Here is an 18,244-nt window from a genome sequence, read left to right on the forward strand (position 1 = left end):
GGTCCCATTGAAACTTCTCATCACTATCCACCTACACATAGACACACATAGCCCCCCACCGAGGCACCCCGGGATCGCTCTGCACCCCTGCCGTGTCCCCACCTCTTCCAGCTCACCCCAAACATGAACCTCCGTCCGGGAGGGACATATTTGGTGATGTCAGGTCCCTATAGTGTGAGACACATAGAGGAGGTCTTCTCTTCTTACACGTACGCGCTTGGACCCTTGGGCACTGCTCAGGCCTATCCCTTTGTCTCTAATCATCAGCAGGGAATCGAAGGAATGTATCTACACAAAGGGAAATATGATCAAAGAAAAGAAAAAATGATGAAACCCTTGTCGAGCTTCTCCCTGAATATCTCCAAGTTGCAAGTTGTTGTGGGGTGGTTTAGTCTAGGGTTTTGGGGGTTTGACTCCCAGATAAAAGGTTCTGGGGTTGAACCCCAATGTCTTCTGGTTTAAAAAACACACTCCACCTGGAATACCCCTTGAGCAACATTCCCCAACCACTCTATCCTTTTGTATTCATGATGTGTATCCAAAAAAGTTTGATAAATCATCATACAAATCTGCCAAACGGCTAAATGGTACATAACTGCATGATGGCCTGGCAGTCGATTAACCCTGTGATGTTTCCTTCGCCGTACTTTAGATGTGAAGAAGGACTGGTCGGACCACGCTCTCTGGTGGGAGAAGAAGAAGACCTGGCTGTTGAAAACCCACTGGACGCTGGACAAGTACGGCATCCAGGCGGACGCCAGGCTGCTCTTCACGCCGCAGCACAAGCTCCTGCGCCTGCAGCTGCCCAACATGAAGCACATGAAGGTCAAGGTCAACTTCTCCGACCGTGTCTTCAAGGCCGTCTCCGACATCTGCAAAACCTTCAGTAAGTGGTGACGCTTGTCTTTTATCCCCCTAATAAGTTTGAGTGGACTGGGAAGAGTTCATGAGGTGTTTGCAATGGACCGACACAAAGCATGTTGAGGCACTGAATGCTTTACTCTGATTTACTGCATTTTAAAATATTTTGTCACGTAAAGTACTTCCTCTGGGCTATTTTTAGATAATCCTTGTCCATGTTTTGTATTCGTATATCCACACGACCTACCTCACTGATCTTATTTTTATGTCTCAAGTGTTGTCTGCTGTATTCACCTCCCTTTGACCACCAATCCAATATAAATCGTGGAGACATTGAGGTGTCCTTGGCGTGTAAGCCCATTTGTGTAGCTGCTCTGTTCGGATATAGAGACGATCAATTCTGACTCACCACAGCATAGCAAAGACACTCACACTTGTGTTGAAGTGGTTGCGGGCAGGTAATAACATAAGCATGCACTGAACTAAACTGAAACCCCTTTCTGTCACCTGTCTTATCCCTTCGCACTCTTCTCCAGACGGCCTGTTCAGTATCGGTTTTAAAGTATTTAACCAACCTTAGTGCGGCACCACCAAGGGGTCGTGGACGTTCTGCTATTGATACTTTCCATCACTGGCCCAAATGGAACCTGTCAGAGAGGTGAAAAAGGTTACACACTGGAGCCCAGTGACCCCCTGACCTGGGAAGACCCACTTTTCCTAAATCTGCATCGGCTCCAGACCTTACCTATTGCCCTTACCCACTAAGTCATCGCCCCCGGGAGAACACCCAGATGTCAACATTCACATTATAAGGACCCGTTTGACTAGACAGCCTCCTGGATACCGATTGGTGCTTTTGTCACGGTCTGAAAATCAAATCTCTGGATTCAGCCTGCTTTGACTCAGCTAAAGTGAGGGATGGTTTCAATGCGCCGTTTTCTTGGAAGCCTTCTTTTCTTGGAATGGATGTTTTTCTGGAGAGGCTTAGAGAAGGCCTGCTATGCAGTTATATGGAATGAATTAGCCAACAACAAAAATATGATTTTTGTTTAAGCCACGGATGAAACCAACAGCTCCACTTTTGGCTAGTCCTTGTCAGGAATGTATCTCTCTGCTTCTTTGGACTATTACATTTATTTTAGTCCATGGCAGTGGAGGACAAATTGCTTTTGGCTGACTTTCTGCATGCCTTGAATGTTGCAATATGAATTACAGTAGCTGTGTAGACCATTTGTGCTTTCTTCACAACACCTTGATGACCTCATCCAGTAGGACATTAATTAATCTGTTATGATGGGTGTCTCAAGTGACTTACATTGTCTGTAGTAGAAGCATTTAGTTTGGCTTTTTATGATTAGGGTTCAGTCTAGTGCTGAAATGATTGGCCAAAAATAGATAATTTTCAGATTTATTGTACGATATGAGTACAAATATATACCAATCATTTGCTTCTTTAAGCTTGACAAATAAATATCGGGATATATATTGCATCAGTTTTTATTGCTTTCCGATCAGATAGAGCAAGTTAAGATGAAGCATAATTTGGGCTCTGGAAAATATTCCAATATTTATGGCCAAAATGCCAAAATGATTCATCGAAAATATAATGGATTAATGGAAAAAATTGGGTTAATCGTTAGTGGCAGCCCTAGTTCAGCCAGACAATTTCCTTTGTGGTTTCTGCTGACTGTCTAGGAGCAGCACAGCATAAAGAGAGTCAAGAGAGACGGGAAGACGAAACCAGGTCTGTCCAAATGGCCTTTTCTCCAGACAAAGGGAGGGAGTGGGAGGGGGAGATGGGCTTAAAATATGGTTTATTAGGATACCGTTTTTTCCTTGGTCTTCAGTGTAGCATCCAGCCCCTGTTCCTTTCCCAAGTTTATCTCCAGATGATGATCGATGTGAGAATTCTTAGTCAATGCAGACCCCCTTTTATTTTATTTTATTTTAATTGTAATTTAATTATTGTCGACATTTTTCCTAAATGGCAGGTACAGACCTTTTTGGGGTAATGTCTACCAACCGCCTAATAATGGAACGAAATGGTTCAAATGAATTATCATTGGTCAATTCTTCTCACATTGACGACAGCTGTGGCTAATCCCTCTTTGAAAGAGGCACAGTCCAGGATGTTCGCCAAGAGAAGAGCATATTCTTACAGCATAGCAACCTTTTCTGTAATGTTTTGAATCAATCCCGTCCACTCCAGATTTACTCAAGATTTACACGTTTACTCAAGCTTTTCATGGAATTGGCATGTGAAACGCTCAACATAGGTCTACATATGGCAAACATAATTTTCTCACGTTTAAATAGAAGATGAGATTGTAACTTGTCTTTTTATGTTTGGTTTCCCAAGTATTTATCTCCTACAGTCGGTGTGCTACTAGTCCTAGACAGTGTTTAACTGTAACATGTGTACATGTAACATATCTGTGGGAGATAAAATGATACACACAGGCAGTGTTTGCACTCTGCTCGCCTTGAGTCAAACCACCATCCCTTCACGATGGTGTGGTATCCCTAACTCCTCATGGGGAAAATACACCAATACCCAATGACTAACGCATGACTGCAGTGCTGGAGGCCTACGGTAGTATAATCAAACGCCCCTTCCCTGTCCTTCCCTCCTCGTCTTATACTAGCTCACCAACGAAGGAAAAGCAAGTCATCATCGTTGATGACAGTCTTGAACTTATCTGAACTTATTCCCTTATCTGCCCTTACTCTATGCTGTATAATCAAGCAATTGCCCCAGAATTCCCTCGTTCATGATCTAATTCCCTCAAAGTTGGAGAGGAAACGTTGCAATGGAGGACGTTGCAATGGAGGTCATTGTAATGTTCCTTAAGGTTAATGATGTAGAAGGTTTGACACATCTAGCTCAAGTGATAGTCTTGGGGAGGTTGGGGGGGGGGGGGCGGCCACACCATCCTCCTTAATACAACCTTAAATAAGAGGGTTTAAGGGTTTTCTAGGGGCAGGGCGGATGTGGTCATTCTGATTCAAGGACCATCAACCTTCAGTGCTTCAGTGCCACTGTTTTTGTAACACTGAAGAAGTGTGCTCCTGGCCTCAGCTGCACCTCCCTACATTTAAGAGGGTTAGCCTTTGTGATTGGCCTTTTAACTGTATCGTCTGAAGCCTTTAACAGCTTGCCGGACAAGCAGTGCTCGTCACTTGACTGGTTTTAACGAGTTAAATAAACAAGTATTTCAGTTTTGGAGCTGAGCGTAGAGTCTGTGTTTAAAGTTGATGGTAGATTTGTCTTTGGACCTCAACAACGTACCCCACTCTTTATCCACATCCTCCTAGGTCGAAGGGTATAATTGACTTGTACTTGAAGGTCTAATTTGTATCCTGTAGTCTATTCAATTCACCAAGGAAACAAGCTATTGATCCATCTCCCCAGGATATTAGCTGATCGATCAGGTCGCAGCCCAGAAAGCAGCTTCAAAGAACGAGTAACCGAGTCGTCGGGGCGACAGTCGATTGAGGCGGACCTCTCCTATTCAACTCCCTTCTCCTTTCCCTCCATGTAGGGGTGTTTGCTCCTTCTCTCTTTTAGGCCACGTTTACTTTGCAGACCGTGGCACTGTAAAATTAGAATATGACGACGTGTGTGATTGTTCTGCGGCTAACCTCGCTCACTCTGGTGAATCATCACTTCCAAGGAGTGGATGCTATCGTAGGTCTCTCTCTCTCTCTCTCTCTCTCTCTCTCTCTCTCTCTCTCTCTCTCTCTCTCTCTCTCTCTCTCTCTCTCTCTCTCTCTCTCTCTCTCTCTCTCTCTCTCTCTCTCTCTCTCTCTCTCTCTCTCTCTCTCTCTCTCTGTGTCTCTGGCTGCTTGTCTATCCCCCTTCAGCCTGGCTGCAGGCCCAATCACCGCCAGGGCTCACAGAACGACCGACGAGAGGAGACCGAGAAAGGCCCTGTTCTGACTTGGCGTCTGCTTATGGAAGTCATGCTAGCTCTAGTATTGAGGTCTTGAACTGTCTAGCACTGTCACTCCTGGCCACACCTGAACAGAATCTGGTCAGTGTAGGAGAGCCAGGCGTACAGTAGCAGCCTGCCTGCACACTTGTTGGATTATCACCCTACATGTACAACAGACCCCCCCCCACCCAATCCCCCTAAGTGTACATGTCAAATTGTGGCTCAGAGAAGGGGACAAATAGCAAAACTCAGGACAAATTGCTGTGACAGCAGTGATAATTCTTCTTGGCTGCCTTGGTTGTTGTCATATCTTGGGGAGAATAGTTACTAGTAGAGTCTTTCTCTCCTTCTGCTTGTGTGCTTCATCAGACCTGGGGTTTGCCGATATTTAATTGTTATGAACTGAAAGCTTTCTGACTCTGCCCTATGCCAATGTGACATTTGCTAGCCAGTTCCTTTTGTTGATCTAGATTGTTCATTTATTTTGTCAATCCTTCAAAACCCCAACCCTTCTTAAATGTGCGTTTTTTTTGTGTCACAATTTGTTCCTCCTCCGCAGACTCCCATATAATTTTAATTCTCTTGGTGGTATTTGCTGTGAGATCATCAGGAATAAATCAACCGAGTGACTTGGTTTGTTTGACATCGTAGTAAAATGCCACATACCTCACACATGCGCGCACACATGCGCGCGCACACACACACACACACACACACACACGCGTTGGGCTGCACAGCTCAACCGGGCTAGAGCTAGGCAGCACGACTGCATGGCTGTATAAGGGCACAGGGATTGTGCCTTGCGGAACAGAAGAGAGCTGAGAGGGAGGGAGAGGGAGAGAGAGAGAAAAAGAGGGAACGAGAGAGTGGGTGGAGGAAGGAGAGCCAGCTCCCATCTGGTAGTCCTTAAAACCAGTGGAATGCTTTTGCTTTAGTAACACAAACTAAACAAGTAGTTCTCGCCAGGCCAATAGGTTTTCTCTCTCTTCTTCCTTTCTGTCCACATCTTTCTTTCTTTCCTTCTTCTCCCCCATCCCCCCATAGTCTCATCTCTTCACGTTATACAAGATGCACACCCATGACATTGTAAATGAGCATGAGGCAATCCAAAAAGTCCCGGGGCAGCTGCTGCTGCTGCTGCAATCTACCACAGATGAAGTAAAGCGCATTGTAATGAAATATATACCTTGGCCTCTTCTATCGCTCAGCCTTCCCTGGGTTTCTTCACCAGTAGGATCCCAGTGCAGACCATATGAGGCATACGTGCGCTGCTCCTTCCAGGCTTTCTGGAAAGAGCCTGGCTCGCAGCGGGCCTCCCCTCCCTCCGGGGCCCATCCTACGGCATCATGGCCGCCACTGAGTGATGGTTCCCTGGCCTCCCTCGCCGACCATGGGGGGGGGTGGAGGGGGAGGTGAGGGGGATGGGGAGGTCCAGGATAGGGGGGCCCGGCTCTTACTCTGTTTAAGTCATCAGACCAAATCTGGAGTATGTATCTTCAACGCTTTGAGTTGCACGCACGGGTGCGTACGAATGTACACACACGTAAATAAACATCAACATACTTCTCAGCACGGGTACACAGTGTGAGTTGCAATCTGATTTGTTTACTTGGTTGTTAGCATCCTGGCTATCGGAATGTTAGCAGTGTTGAGCTAATGGCAACACTGGTGTGTGTGTGTGTGTGTGTGTGTGTGTGTGTGTGTGTGTGTGTGTGTGTGTGTGTGTGTGTGTGTGTGTGTGTGTGTGTGTGTGTGTGTGTGTGTGTGTGTGTGTGTGTGTGTGTGTGTGTGTGTGAGACATGGTGCGTGCGTAAGGCTGCAATGTGCTGACAGACAGGAAGAGCTGGAGACAGACAGATGGAGGAAGAGAGTAGACGACAGAGTGATGGACTGAGACTGAGGGCCTGTCCTCCCCGTCTAGTCCGGGGATTACAGCTCGATGAAGATTTGTAGGGGTCCTGAGAAAAAGGGATCTGCGATTTTTCCACCCTTTCCTTTGCATGCAGCTGTGTATGATTGTTACCCTTCATCTGCATCGTCTCCTCTCTGTTCTTCTTCTTCTCTGTTCTTTTTCTGTCCCGTCTCCTCTTCCCCCCCCCCCAGATTAGTTTACGTCATTTGTCCCCTGTTACACTCCCCGCTTGGCCTCCTGTCCTGCGGGCCATTCCAAGCCGTCGGTTGCAGCGTGCATAAATCAGGTCTCCTGTGACAACGGGACACAAGATCTGTGCGTCCTCCTGGCCTCATCTGAGCCCCCCCACCCGTAGCTGGTTGCTGGGCAGGCTTGTGTTTTCATGTGACATCAACTCTGGCACACACATATGATATTCAACCTCACCTCTTTTCTCCTCTCTTCCCCCCCCCCCCCCCCCCCCCCCGAAAGATATCCGCCACCCAGAGGAGTTGTCCCTGCTGCGTAAACCCCGCGATCCGAAGAAGAAGAAGAAAAAGCTGGAGGAGGCAGAGGAGGAGGCCCTCGAGCTGGAGGGTCCCATGTTGACACCCGGATCAGGTGAGCCCACGGTGGGGGGTGGCCAGGTGGGTGGGAGTACTCCATGAGGATAATGCCACCATTACAGCTGTGAGTACTTGCTGTGTACTTGCCAGAGCTGTGAGGGACTCTACAGCTGTGGGCACATGGAGGTTAGGTCAAGCACCTCTGGCTAATTTCAGGAAGGATACACCCGGGATGTTCTTTTTTTAAAGATGCTCTTATCCAAACACATTTTAAAGTAAATAGAGATGGTTCACTGCAATCAGAGAGAGATGCCTGGTTCATCATCTGAGTTACCCTGAAATTCCTTACCACAAGAAGCCTTTTATATTAAACAGACATTTCAAAACAGTATCATTCAATAATACAGGGGATTTAAAAAACATAACAAGGTCTTCCGTAATAGGTCAGTAATGCAGGGAGATGGGATGGAAGGGGGAAACGCTCGCAGATTGTATACAAACAGGCGGGACAAACCTTCAGAAATGCATTTCACACACGAGCAGTAAACAAACACATTGAATTCTGATACAATTGAAATGCGTGCCGCCTTGTTGACGTACAGTAGTCCATGTCGGCATGCAAGTCGGTGTGACCCAAAATTGATGTCACCGTGGCCCTCGACTCTTACGGTCCAGGTTTAGAGCAGCGCTGGAAGTTAAAGCGAGGCTGCTTTGTGGCGCCGGTGTGAGTGCACTCATTGTAGACATTGTTCCCATTAAGACATGGACGTGTGTACTTCAAAATAATCAGAACATAAAAATGGTGTTTTATATATTATGTAGACTTTAGATGAGATAGTACCACGGGACTTCAAGAGTACTGTGAATAAAAAACACTGTACTATTCTGGATGATAAGGAAAATAACCTGTTACTTGCTCTTGAGGTATGCATTCATTTATTACACGGCTTTGGCGATTCTGATTGGTCAATTGGGGCATTTGGCCGTCTATTTCCAACGGCTATTTTAGCGGAATTTTTTTTTTTTAATCAATAAAAAAAGTACATTGTTCAATGTATTGATGCATTGAATATGGCAAAAACGTTTGGAAACCGCCGATATTGGTTGTGATGGTCTCTCTCCATTTTATTTCTGAAGTGTAAACATCCACTTTTAGGAGCAGGTTGAAATAGCAGGTTCCCTCGTATTGTTTTCCTCTGTGGTGAGGCAGCCAGCAGAATAAATACAGATCGCAGCAGTGTGTTTGCAGTGACCAAATATGAACGTGTGAGTTGAGGCCAACGTGGGACCTTACGCACCCCGCTCCCGGCTCCTTGGCGGTGCCGACCAGGAATGGTTTGAATTCCACACATAGTTGGTCACGCTGCCGTTTCCAAACCCAAAACTCAGGGCTGCAAAAGTGGAAGGGTACTCTCTCAACCTCCCCCGTCACCGCCCCTCCCTCCCACCCTCCCCCCTCCCTCCCACCCTCCCCCCTCCCTCCCACCCTCCCCCCTCCCTTGCGTCCCCTCCTTTCCCCTGACGATGGGAACCATGGACATACAAGCGGGCGATGGCGAATGAAGCCAAATCGCGGTCTCGAGGTTAGTGCCAGCCGCTCACGCTCACGCCACAGAGCGGCAGTGAATGGCACCCATTGTGTTCTGGTTTGGGAACCTCCTCTTCCCCCCCGATCGGCTCTGTCCTGTCCTGTCAGGGACCACCGTTGATCTCACCCTATACACATCTGAACCCGCAGAAAAGTATTTTTTCCCATGTATAATTACACGGAAGAAACGAGGGTCAGGAAGTAGGCTTGAATTATATTTGTTTACGGACACTCGACACAAAATCCCACCTTGCATTCTTTTCTTTTTTTGTGTCGTAACAATCTATCTCTCCAGCCACTCTAACCAAAATCACTCCCTTCCTTTCAAAAATAATACGCTCCCGTCTGCCGACTGCAGTGCTAGTCGAGGATGGGAGGACACATGCTATCAAAAGGAATGTGCAGAATCTGTTTACTGTACACTGCCCTTCCAGTTTCTTTCCTTTTTCACACACACACTGACACGCACACACACGTATGTGACCCACGCATACACTTCCTGCTCTGGCCCTATCAGATCGCATGCTACCGAAGTTGTGTGTATTTAACGCGCAGATTATGGGGAGTTATTTGGTGGTGTTTTGGGAAAGGCCCTGGCCTCCTCGCCCCCCGCAACTTATCCTGGCCCCCCCTGGGACTTATTCTAGCTCACCCGGGTCTTCTGATGGGAATCACAAGGGCAAGCGGGGCTCCGCAGGGAAGCAGCAATGTTGTTCACACACAGGAAGTCCAGTAGAACCGTAGGCCTCTCCTTTTACACATCAAGTCTTTTTTCTTTTCATTATTAAATATAAATTTGGTGTGTCCAAAGCCTTCCTTCACTTAGCTTTCCTACTTAAAATGCTAGCAGCACCAACTCTCCTTTTTGCAAAGTGTGTCATTACTTTGGGAAAGCCGTGTTTCTAATCCAGCCCCAGCTGTCCCAGTGAGTCAGAACAAGGGGCCCAACTCATGGTCACGTTAGAGGCTCATTGGGTCCCACTGAGGCTGATTGCTGATCTCCACTTACCATTTATACACACACAGTCTCACACACGCACGCACACGCGCACACGCGCAGACACAGACACACGCACACAGAGTGATGACATTCCTTGGATGGCCAGCAACATTGTTGACATCCGCGCTGCGGTATGTATGTATACATGGTGGACATCGAACCAACGCCCTCCTCACTGCGGCCTGGGATTCACCATCTGTCAAATTGTGTTGGATGACCAGGGATGGGTGACTGAAAATGTCAGATGTGCCAATGGGTGTTCTGCCTGCGTTTTGGGCAAACTGAGTCATGTGCCCTTTTCAAAATAAAAGCACCACAAATCTCTATCTTCATATTCCTCTTTATATTTCCATGTATTCCCGTTCTTCCCTCCTCTCTCTTTTTCCTATGAGCGTTTCCAGTTAACTGTTAATTCTGTCCTCTGTCTTGATTTGTTTTTGTTCTTTCCTCTTACGTTCCTTCATTTGTCTCTTTTTGTCCTTTTTTTCCTATCCCCTGTATTCTTTTCCTTTCTGTCCTAGCCTCTGAGATAATATACATCGGACCTGTCAAAGGTAAGCTTTCCCCTTTCCCTGTCCTTGACTACTCTCTGCTGCTTTTTCACCCTGCTTTTTCGCCTCTTCCCCTCTCCCTCTCCTTCACTCACTCTCCCTCCCTGCAACCCAGCACACCCAGGCCACCTGACTGGCTACAACCGTAGCATAGCCCCGGCAGCGGCAGCAGTCACCTGACCTCTTCCTGTGGGGATGTCAGCTGACTGATCACATTTTCACATGATGGCCGCCTCGGCACCCTTTAGCGCTAGAGTTCAGTGGCTTTTGTTATGTACTCCATCTCCACTGGTCCTGCGGACTGGTTTTACTGGACAGAAGATGTTTTTTTTTCTTTTTTTTAGCACTGTAAAAATGAAGAGGCCATATTCATTGTTTTGTTTTCTATCTGGGGAAAATAGTACACTATTCTTTTAAATTGTCTATCAATCATCTTCAAAGTCAGATTCAGAAACGCCACACACCAGACATTGGCAACAGAATATAAAAAAGTTTTTGTATTTAATTATAGATAGCGTAGCATTTTTAATGGATGTTGCCAATCCATTGTCTGAAATTAGCATAAAACCAACCATCGACCACCAGTCACTTCCCTATGTCGATGGTGTTGGTGAACAGAGTTTACGTCCAGGCCTTGTATCAAAGTCCCAGCCCTCCTTACCCATCTTCACTCTCAATGTCTCCTCAGTCTGCAGGGAGACGGGGATTCGAGGTTCACAAGCGCTAATTTAAGCCTATTTCAGTCCTTTCGGCCGGTCAAACAGGGCTGCCTCGCCTGCTCTCTCCCCTTTCCTCCGGAGCCACTCTCCCCGTGGATACTTGGGATTCCTCGGGAGAACATAGGCGGACGTGGGAGTACTCTCTCCCACTAGCGCTCTCCCTGACCTCTTGAACCCTGCAGCGGGGACCCAACCGCTCCACAACAACCACCTCCTTTGCCGAGGATGAGTCTCCACAGCCTGGGACTCATTCACATGACCCCGGCCACCCGCCCACAAACACACCAACCCCCCGCTCATTTCCTGTTTACGGTCGGGATTTAGTGTTGCGCCGCTACATCATAGCCTCTCTCCCCGGGTCCCCGCCGAGAGCGGGAGGACGGGACCAGGACGGCAGAAGAGGCCCAACACAGGAAATGCAACCTTATTTTTCTTTCAGCGGAGAACAAACATTATGAATCCCTGGTTATATAAGCAAACACCACTAGTAGAACAAAAAATATTATTTAATTGAAATTGTCCATATTAAGCTTTATTTATTTAGATACCGTGTCATATCTCAGTTGACATGGTGTTTATATTCTGACTTCCTGTGGATCTTCCCCCCCCCCCTCTCCACCTTTGTGTCTCTGTGTGTGACTGTGTATAAGTGGGTGGCCCTCATCATTGGGTGCATTTGACTGCATGCTGAAAAATACCCTGAGTCCAGCCAACAGCGGGAGGACCTAATTGAAACCAATTAGCCGCATGTGGGCTAGCTGGTCGTCATGTCGTGTTGTGTTCCTGATGGCTAGCTAGGGGTGGGTGTGTGTGTGTGGTAAAGATTTTTTTGTTTGAAGAAGCTGTTGATATTATCGCCAATGTGCATTTTTTGCTGTTGTATTGATATTTGGTTTGGAAGATATTTCACACTGAAAGACATGGTTGTGAGGTGTGTACTTAACCAGACCGGTATTTTACTACAAGGTGTGATGTTGATTAGCCAATACAAGCCAATTGGTCGGCTCATCTAGCCACTATACATTTGGTTAAACATACCCATGTGGATGTCACTATCGGGCCGATAATCAACATTGCACATGGTAGTAAAATAAAGGGCCCTTTTTAATGCAGTTAATACAGTGTGTGCATTTGTGTGTGTGTGTGCGAACAGCAACAAGTGAATGACGTGTGTGTCTTTGTTCTCAGGGAGCATCTACTCCAGCCCGGGTCTTTACAGCAAGACCATGACCCCCACTTATGACTCCCGGGATGGCAGTCCCCTGTCCCCCACCACCGCCTGGTTTGGCGACAGCCCCCTGTCCGAGGGGAACCCCAGCATCCTGGCCGTCAGCCAGCCCATCTCCTCCCCGGACATCCTGGTGAAGCTCTACAAGCCCCAGTCCCTCCTAGACAAGGCCAAGATCAACCAGGGGTGAGCGGCTGTTCTCAGGACCGCTCCAGTAGCCGAGTGGCAGAGATCCTTATTTAGCGCTGTAGCTACCGTGCTGTGCAAACTAGTGTTGCAGACGAGTGTAGGAGTGAACGTGCAAGTATTTCCTGTTGGCTAGAGGAGATGGTAATGGCCTGTGTTTCGTGTCCAGCTGGCTGGACTCCTCCAGGTCTCTGATGGAGCAGGACGTGAAGGAGAACGAGGTTCTGCTGCTCCGGTTTAAATACCACAGCTTCTTTGACCTAAACCCCAAGGTAACAATCCCCTTTAGGTGTGTGTTGGTGTGTGTGTTGTACATTCATGTCAGGTGTCAGTGTACTGACATTACACAAAGTTGTTATCAAACAAACCATATGGACATATATCGAAAGCAAAACATAACACAGCATATTACACACACTCAATCCCCCACCCCCACAATAAAAATTTAAAATTTGATTACTTCTAGGCCTTTCTTTCTAGAAGACGAGCAATTGGATTTCTATCAAAGATTTGAATCACACATATTCAAGGGCACCCCTAGTGGTTGTGTTATACTTTAAGGCTGTGTCCTTGAACCACACACCTTCATGCTTCCCTCCCTGCAGTATGATGCCATCCGGGTCAACCAGCTCTATGAACAGGCCAAGTGGGCCATCCTGCTGGAGGAAATTGAGTGCACCGAGGAGGAAATGATGATGTTTGCTGCCCTGCAGGTAAGGAAACCTGTGTTTTCTTTTTTTATGTTTGTATGTCTTTTTTTAGTGTTTGTGTGTATTTTTGTGTGTTTTTCTTTGGGTGTACTTGTGGGTTGGGTCATGTATGTCTGCTGCTAGAGTCTGAGTTAGCCTGGTTCACTATTCCTTAGTCAGGCAGAGCAATTTGAAATGCTGCAGTAGTAGTAGTTTTGTATTATATTATTTTCTGATTTGGGCTGCTTGCCTTCTGGACCGTATCATAATGAAGTGGTTGGGCGGGTTATAGCTTCCTGTTCTGCAGCATTAGCACTTGGCCATTGGACATGGTTACAAAAGGTGCTAATAGAGGTCAAGAAAATGCATTATAAAACTGCATTCATTGATGGAAGTGGATTACTTTGAAAAAAATATTTTCGGGCGTGGCTCCTCCTAGCATCGCCGAGTTCAACACAGACCTATCTCAGTAGCTCAGTAGCTGCACGTCTCGGGGCACACTACATATACTGCCATGTGTAGTGAATCGTTCTGACTCCTCGTGGGGTCCTATAGAGTCATTCTATACGTTGATGGTATCCCCCGGTAGCTCTACTACGCTGCCAAACCTAAGCCACTGGTCCAGCGGCATCACAAAATAAGTAGACTATGCTCATGCTTAACATTTGTTGCTAAGATATGGCCACGGCTCAGAGCCTCAGTCAGAGCCTCAGGCACTTTTCAACTGCCGTGCTATGTGGAAGTTATGTGACGGAAGAGGAGAAGGAGGAGCTTCTGTTTTGATGTATCGGGTAGTAGGGGCGTGGGGGGTCGGGTAGGCTGGAGTAAAGCCGCCGCCCCGCTGGCTTGCCCTCTTAGTCTGGGGGTTGCTGCCCCTGCTATTTCTAACCCTCGTAAAGCCCTGGGGCGAAGACCGGGGGACGCCACCTTGTCCTCACCCCTGGAGTAATTATAGAGCATCCTTAGTCCTCAGGAAGACACGCAGTGCCAGACCAGGCCCGGACCACCCACCCACCCAACCAACCACACCCCCCCCCCCCCCCCCCCCCTTCAAGGTTGCAAGGGTCCCGCTTGCAATCATCGTCATTCCTATTTCCATGCAAAGTGTAACTTGGTGTCTCGTTAGAGAGACGCGGCTAATATTACACTTGACTTGCTTCCTGTTATGTCCCGCGTGGACATTTTTTTTTAAGGTGTCGCTGAGAAAGAATGGATACCCTGGTCTAAAATAAGACGGATTGTGTTCATACAGTAGCTGGTTAGCTAGGTTTACCAGGCTGTCACCTGGACATGTCAATTTAGCAGCTTGCCGCTTGGCTGGCCAACATGTCGCGAAGAAGAGCAGTTTGTCGTGTATCCTTAGCCCTGCTCAAAAAGGTGTGTGTGGTAGGTATCTTCTTAAAATCAGTTCTCTGTCTTATTCGATTTCTGCTTCATGAGCACATACGAACACGCAGAAAAGAGGGGTCCCTCTGTTGCTTTTAAAAAGCAAGTTTAAGTTAGGGAAGAGTGTAGGAGTGAGACATTGAGAAACATTCAATGGAATTCCCTTTGTCCCTGATGCTGTAACCTTAGATGGCTTTTGCAACACATTTCTCTCTCTTTCAGTGTGGTAAGGTAGGAAAAAGCACAGTAGGTTAGGTTGGAAGAGAGGGAAAGGGTTGGACAGAGGAAGCTTTTGGAACCTAAATTGTTCTCTTTTCTTTCCTTCTTTTTCTCTCTTCCTCTTTCTCAATCCCTTTCCCTCTCTCTTCTCCTCCCCCCCCAACAGCTGTTCATTCATATATTAACAGGGGGGGGGGACTAGGGGTAACAGTACAGGATTTGCATTATAAATACCATTTGTCAACAAGTTGTATTTAGTGTCTGTGACTCATGGCCAGGGCGAAGCCACAGTTGTGGTTTCGATGCAATGTTCTCCACCTTCCATTGTTACAAACAACAAAACTGAGATTGTGCTGATGCCCCCCCCGGTGTCACGTGTATGTGAGGAGAGAAAGCTGATTTATCATGTGACAGTTTTAATATGGGCTGAAAATGCTGCTGTAGTAGATCAAACGTTCTTCTCCTCTCTCTCTCCCATGCAGTACCACATCAACAAGCTGTCCATCATGTCCTCGGACCACCACATGAACAACAGTGAGAAGGAGGTGGACGAGGTGGACGCGGCCCTGTCGGACCTGGAGATCACCCTGGAGGGAGGCAAGACCTCCAACACGCTGGTACGGGCCCCCCCCTCCTCCATCTCAGCCTCCTCATCATGCATGTGTTTTTATTCTTCATTAATGTTTTCTCACTGTGGGTCTATTGTTTGATTCGTCGACCTTGTGGTAATTTTGGATTGTCTGGTTCTGATGTACCGAGTTAAGTGTATGTGTTGCTCTGTGTGTGTCAGCGTTTGTCAGTGTGTGCATGTTGTTTGATCACGCACACCTTTGAGTGGGTCAGCATGTGCGTGCACATGTGTCTGTGTGTGGCGTGTTCATTTTGCGTCTAGGTCTAATGTGCCAAGTCGTGTGCGTGCACACACTTATCAAGAGTTCTGACTGCACATATGCTGTGCGCTGGGCGTGGGAAAGGATGCCACACAGTGACTCGTACCACTATTGCAACATTATTTAGGTTGTCTGAAGCTGACAAAAGTGGGTGGGGGTGTGATATAGTGCTGCTGAATCCCTTCCAAGAGGGATAGGTCCTGAAGTGGGGCTAGCCTGATATCCATTGTTTAACCAGCCCGTTTATCAGCTTATCACAGGAAGTGGGGCAGTGTTTTTTTTATCACATAATAAGCATTTTCTCAAAGCATTCGGCAGCATGTGACACTCCAGGATGTGGAGACGTTTGGAAAAATGTGTTTGGTCAATTTTTATAAATAATACATCCGTTTAACTTCTGGCCTGTCTTCCTTCTGCTTTCCAGGGTGATATCACATCTATCCCCGAGCTAGCCGACTATGTCAAGATCTTCAAGTAAGTCCAGAGCTGTGAGCTCATCTAGCCCTGAACTACGGCGATGGTTATTCTCTGTTGTTAGCAACAACATGTGTGCAGAGATCACATCTGCCCAAAGCATGTTATGTTTGAAATCACATCTCTAGAGGAGAGGGAGGGGAGAGAGGCCAGGCCTCGTAATTGTCTGAGATGATTTTGATTCATCTCTTCTGCTGGTGAATGACATCATCACCTTGTGACTTTAATTTACTCAGGAAACTAAATCTAAACAGGCGGCGGGGGGGGGGGGGGGGGGGGGTGTTGAATGACTATTTCTGCTATAATTGTCCTCTTATTAGTCAGACAGAGAGACTTCAGGTGGGACCAGTGCATATATGTGATCCTTATTTCCATGCTCTTTTGTTTTGTTATTGGTACTATTCTCCTGAACCACCTCCTCCTCCTCTTCATTATTTTCTCCTCCACCTCATTTTCTTCTCTTCAGTCTCCTCTGCCTCCTATTCCATCTCTTCCTTACTAGTGGAGAAAGAGGAAGGCCTTGGTGTGGTTTAGTTTTTCTGCGTCTTTTGAAGGCTGACGTGGTCTCTATATTGTGTTTGTTCCTCTAGGCCCAAGAAACTGACGCTGAAGAGTCACAAGCAGTACTGGTGCACGTTCAAGGACATCACCGTCTCCTGCTACAAGACCAAGGAAGAGGCGCACGGCACCCCCGCTCTCCAGATGAACCTCAGAGGTGCGGAGGCACATGCACAGATCTGCGCATGCATCGCCATACACACACGCACGCACGCACACACGCACGCACGCACGCACAAGTGAAGCCCTTTGATACTGTAACTGTCATCACGTCTACAGAAATAAAATTGATTTGATGCACACACACACACCTTCATGCATGCATCCATTCACACAGCCACACACAGCACACACAGTGAAACATGCGCACATATACTCAGACCTGCGTTCACAGACACGGACACAAGAATGTATGTTATCCTTTCCAATGTGTTGAGTGTGCGTATGTAAGAATTTGAGTGACCCATGACCCTCAGTCCCCCCACCCTCTCTGAACTGTGGCTTCTGTGTGTGCAGGCTGTGAGGTAACTCCAGATGTCAACATCTCCGGTCAGAAATTCAACATCAAGCTGCTAATCCCTGTGGCGGACGGCATGAATGAGATCTGGCTACGGTGTGACATGGTACAAAAAAAACTCGGCCACACAAATTCAACACACACCATGGAGGGATTTCATTAAATATCCATGTTACACACTTAATAACTGAAAAAATGTATTATTTTATTATTATATATTATTTATTATACTATATATATTTGATTATTATTTTGCCATATTGTCCTGACCCCCATACTCCCGCCCACACACACACACACACACAGGAGAAGCAGTATGCCCACTGGATGGCGGCGTGTCGCCTGGCCTCCAAGGGGAAGACCATGGCGGACAGCTCCTACAACCTGGAGGTGCAGAACATCCTGTCCTTCCTGAAGATGCAGCACATGAACCCCGACCCCCAGTACATCGCCGAGCCCATCACCACCGACATCAACCCCGAGTGCCTGGTGTCCCCGCGCTACCTGAAGAAGTACAAGAACAAGCAGGTAACGCTGGGAGCAGACGGGTGTGCACTAGACTCACCGGAGCACGGGAGCGTTGGTGACGAGGGGGGACATGAGTACAAAATGGTACGAGGATAAGATTAGACTTTATTAATGGAGTAGAGGAAATCCAGGGATCCACAGCAGCAAAAGAACACAAGAACATGTCAAACGACAAGATTAAATATAATCAAAATATAAATGTAATATTCTTATATAGTGCAATATCAGCCATAGATATATTGCACTATAGAAAATAAACGCTAAACGGTACCTACAGCCATGTACAAAATATGCCAACCAGGATAAAGTCTGCAGAAAGGAAAATGTTTTTACAATGTTTTTATGTGGGAATTTATCAAAACTACCAATGGCTTCTATTTCTGTTGGGAGATGGGCATCATATCATAGGAGAGAGGTTTGCAGTATGGGATCCTGCTCTGAAGGGTGGGCTAGGTGAA

The 18,244-nt window shown here is 47.0% G+C and overlaps 1 protein-coding gene across 4 annotated transcripts in view; it reads left to right on the forward strand.

Moving 5' to 3' along the window:
- fermt2 (FERM domain containing kindlin 2) overlaps positions 1-18,244 on the forward strand; it is a 36,975-nt gene that overhangs the window by 12,081 nt on the left and 6,650 nt on the right. For 2 of the 4 annotated variants that reach the window (XM_084482091.1, XM_084482092.1), the window contains exons 3-13: positions 653-886; positions 7,180-7,308; positions 10,363-10,395; positions 12,300-12,525; positions 12,695-12,797; positions 13,131-13,238; positions 15,302-15,436; positions 16,134-16,183; positions 16,774-16,898; positions 17,258-17,364; positions 17,565-17,786. In XM_084482091.1, coding sequence (XP_084338217.1) covers positions 653-886; positions 7,180-7,308; positions 10,363-10,395; positions 12,300-12,525; positions 12,695-12,797; positions 13,131-13,238; positions 15,302-15,436; positions 16,134-16,183; positions 16,774-16,898; positions 17,258-17,364; positions 17,565-17,786 — 1,472 coding nt within the window. The remainder of the gene's footprint in view (positions 1-652; positions 887-7,179; positions 7,309-10,362; positions 10,396-12,299; positions 12,526-12,694; positions 12,798-13,130; positions 13,239-15,301; positions 15,437-16,133; positions 16,184-16,773; positions 16,899-17,257; positions 17,365-17,564; positions 17,787-18,244) is intronic. The other 2 variants (XM_084482093.1, XM_084482094.1) reach the window with 1 other exon arrangement.

The sequence above is a fragment of the Micromesistius poutassou genome (assembly GCF_964030765.1).
Source record: "Micromesistius poutassou genome assembly, chromosome: 17".
Lineage (NCBI taxonomy): Eukaryota > Metazoa > Chordata > Actinopteri > Gadiformes > Gadidae > Micromesistius > Micromesistius poutassou.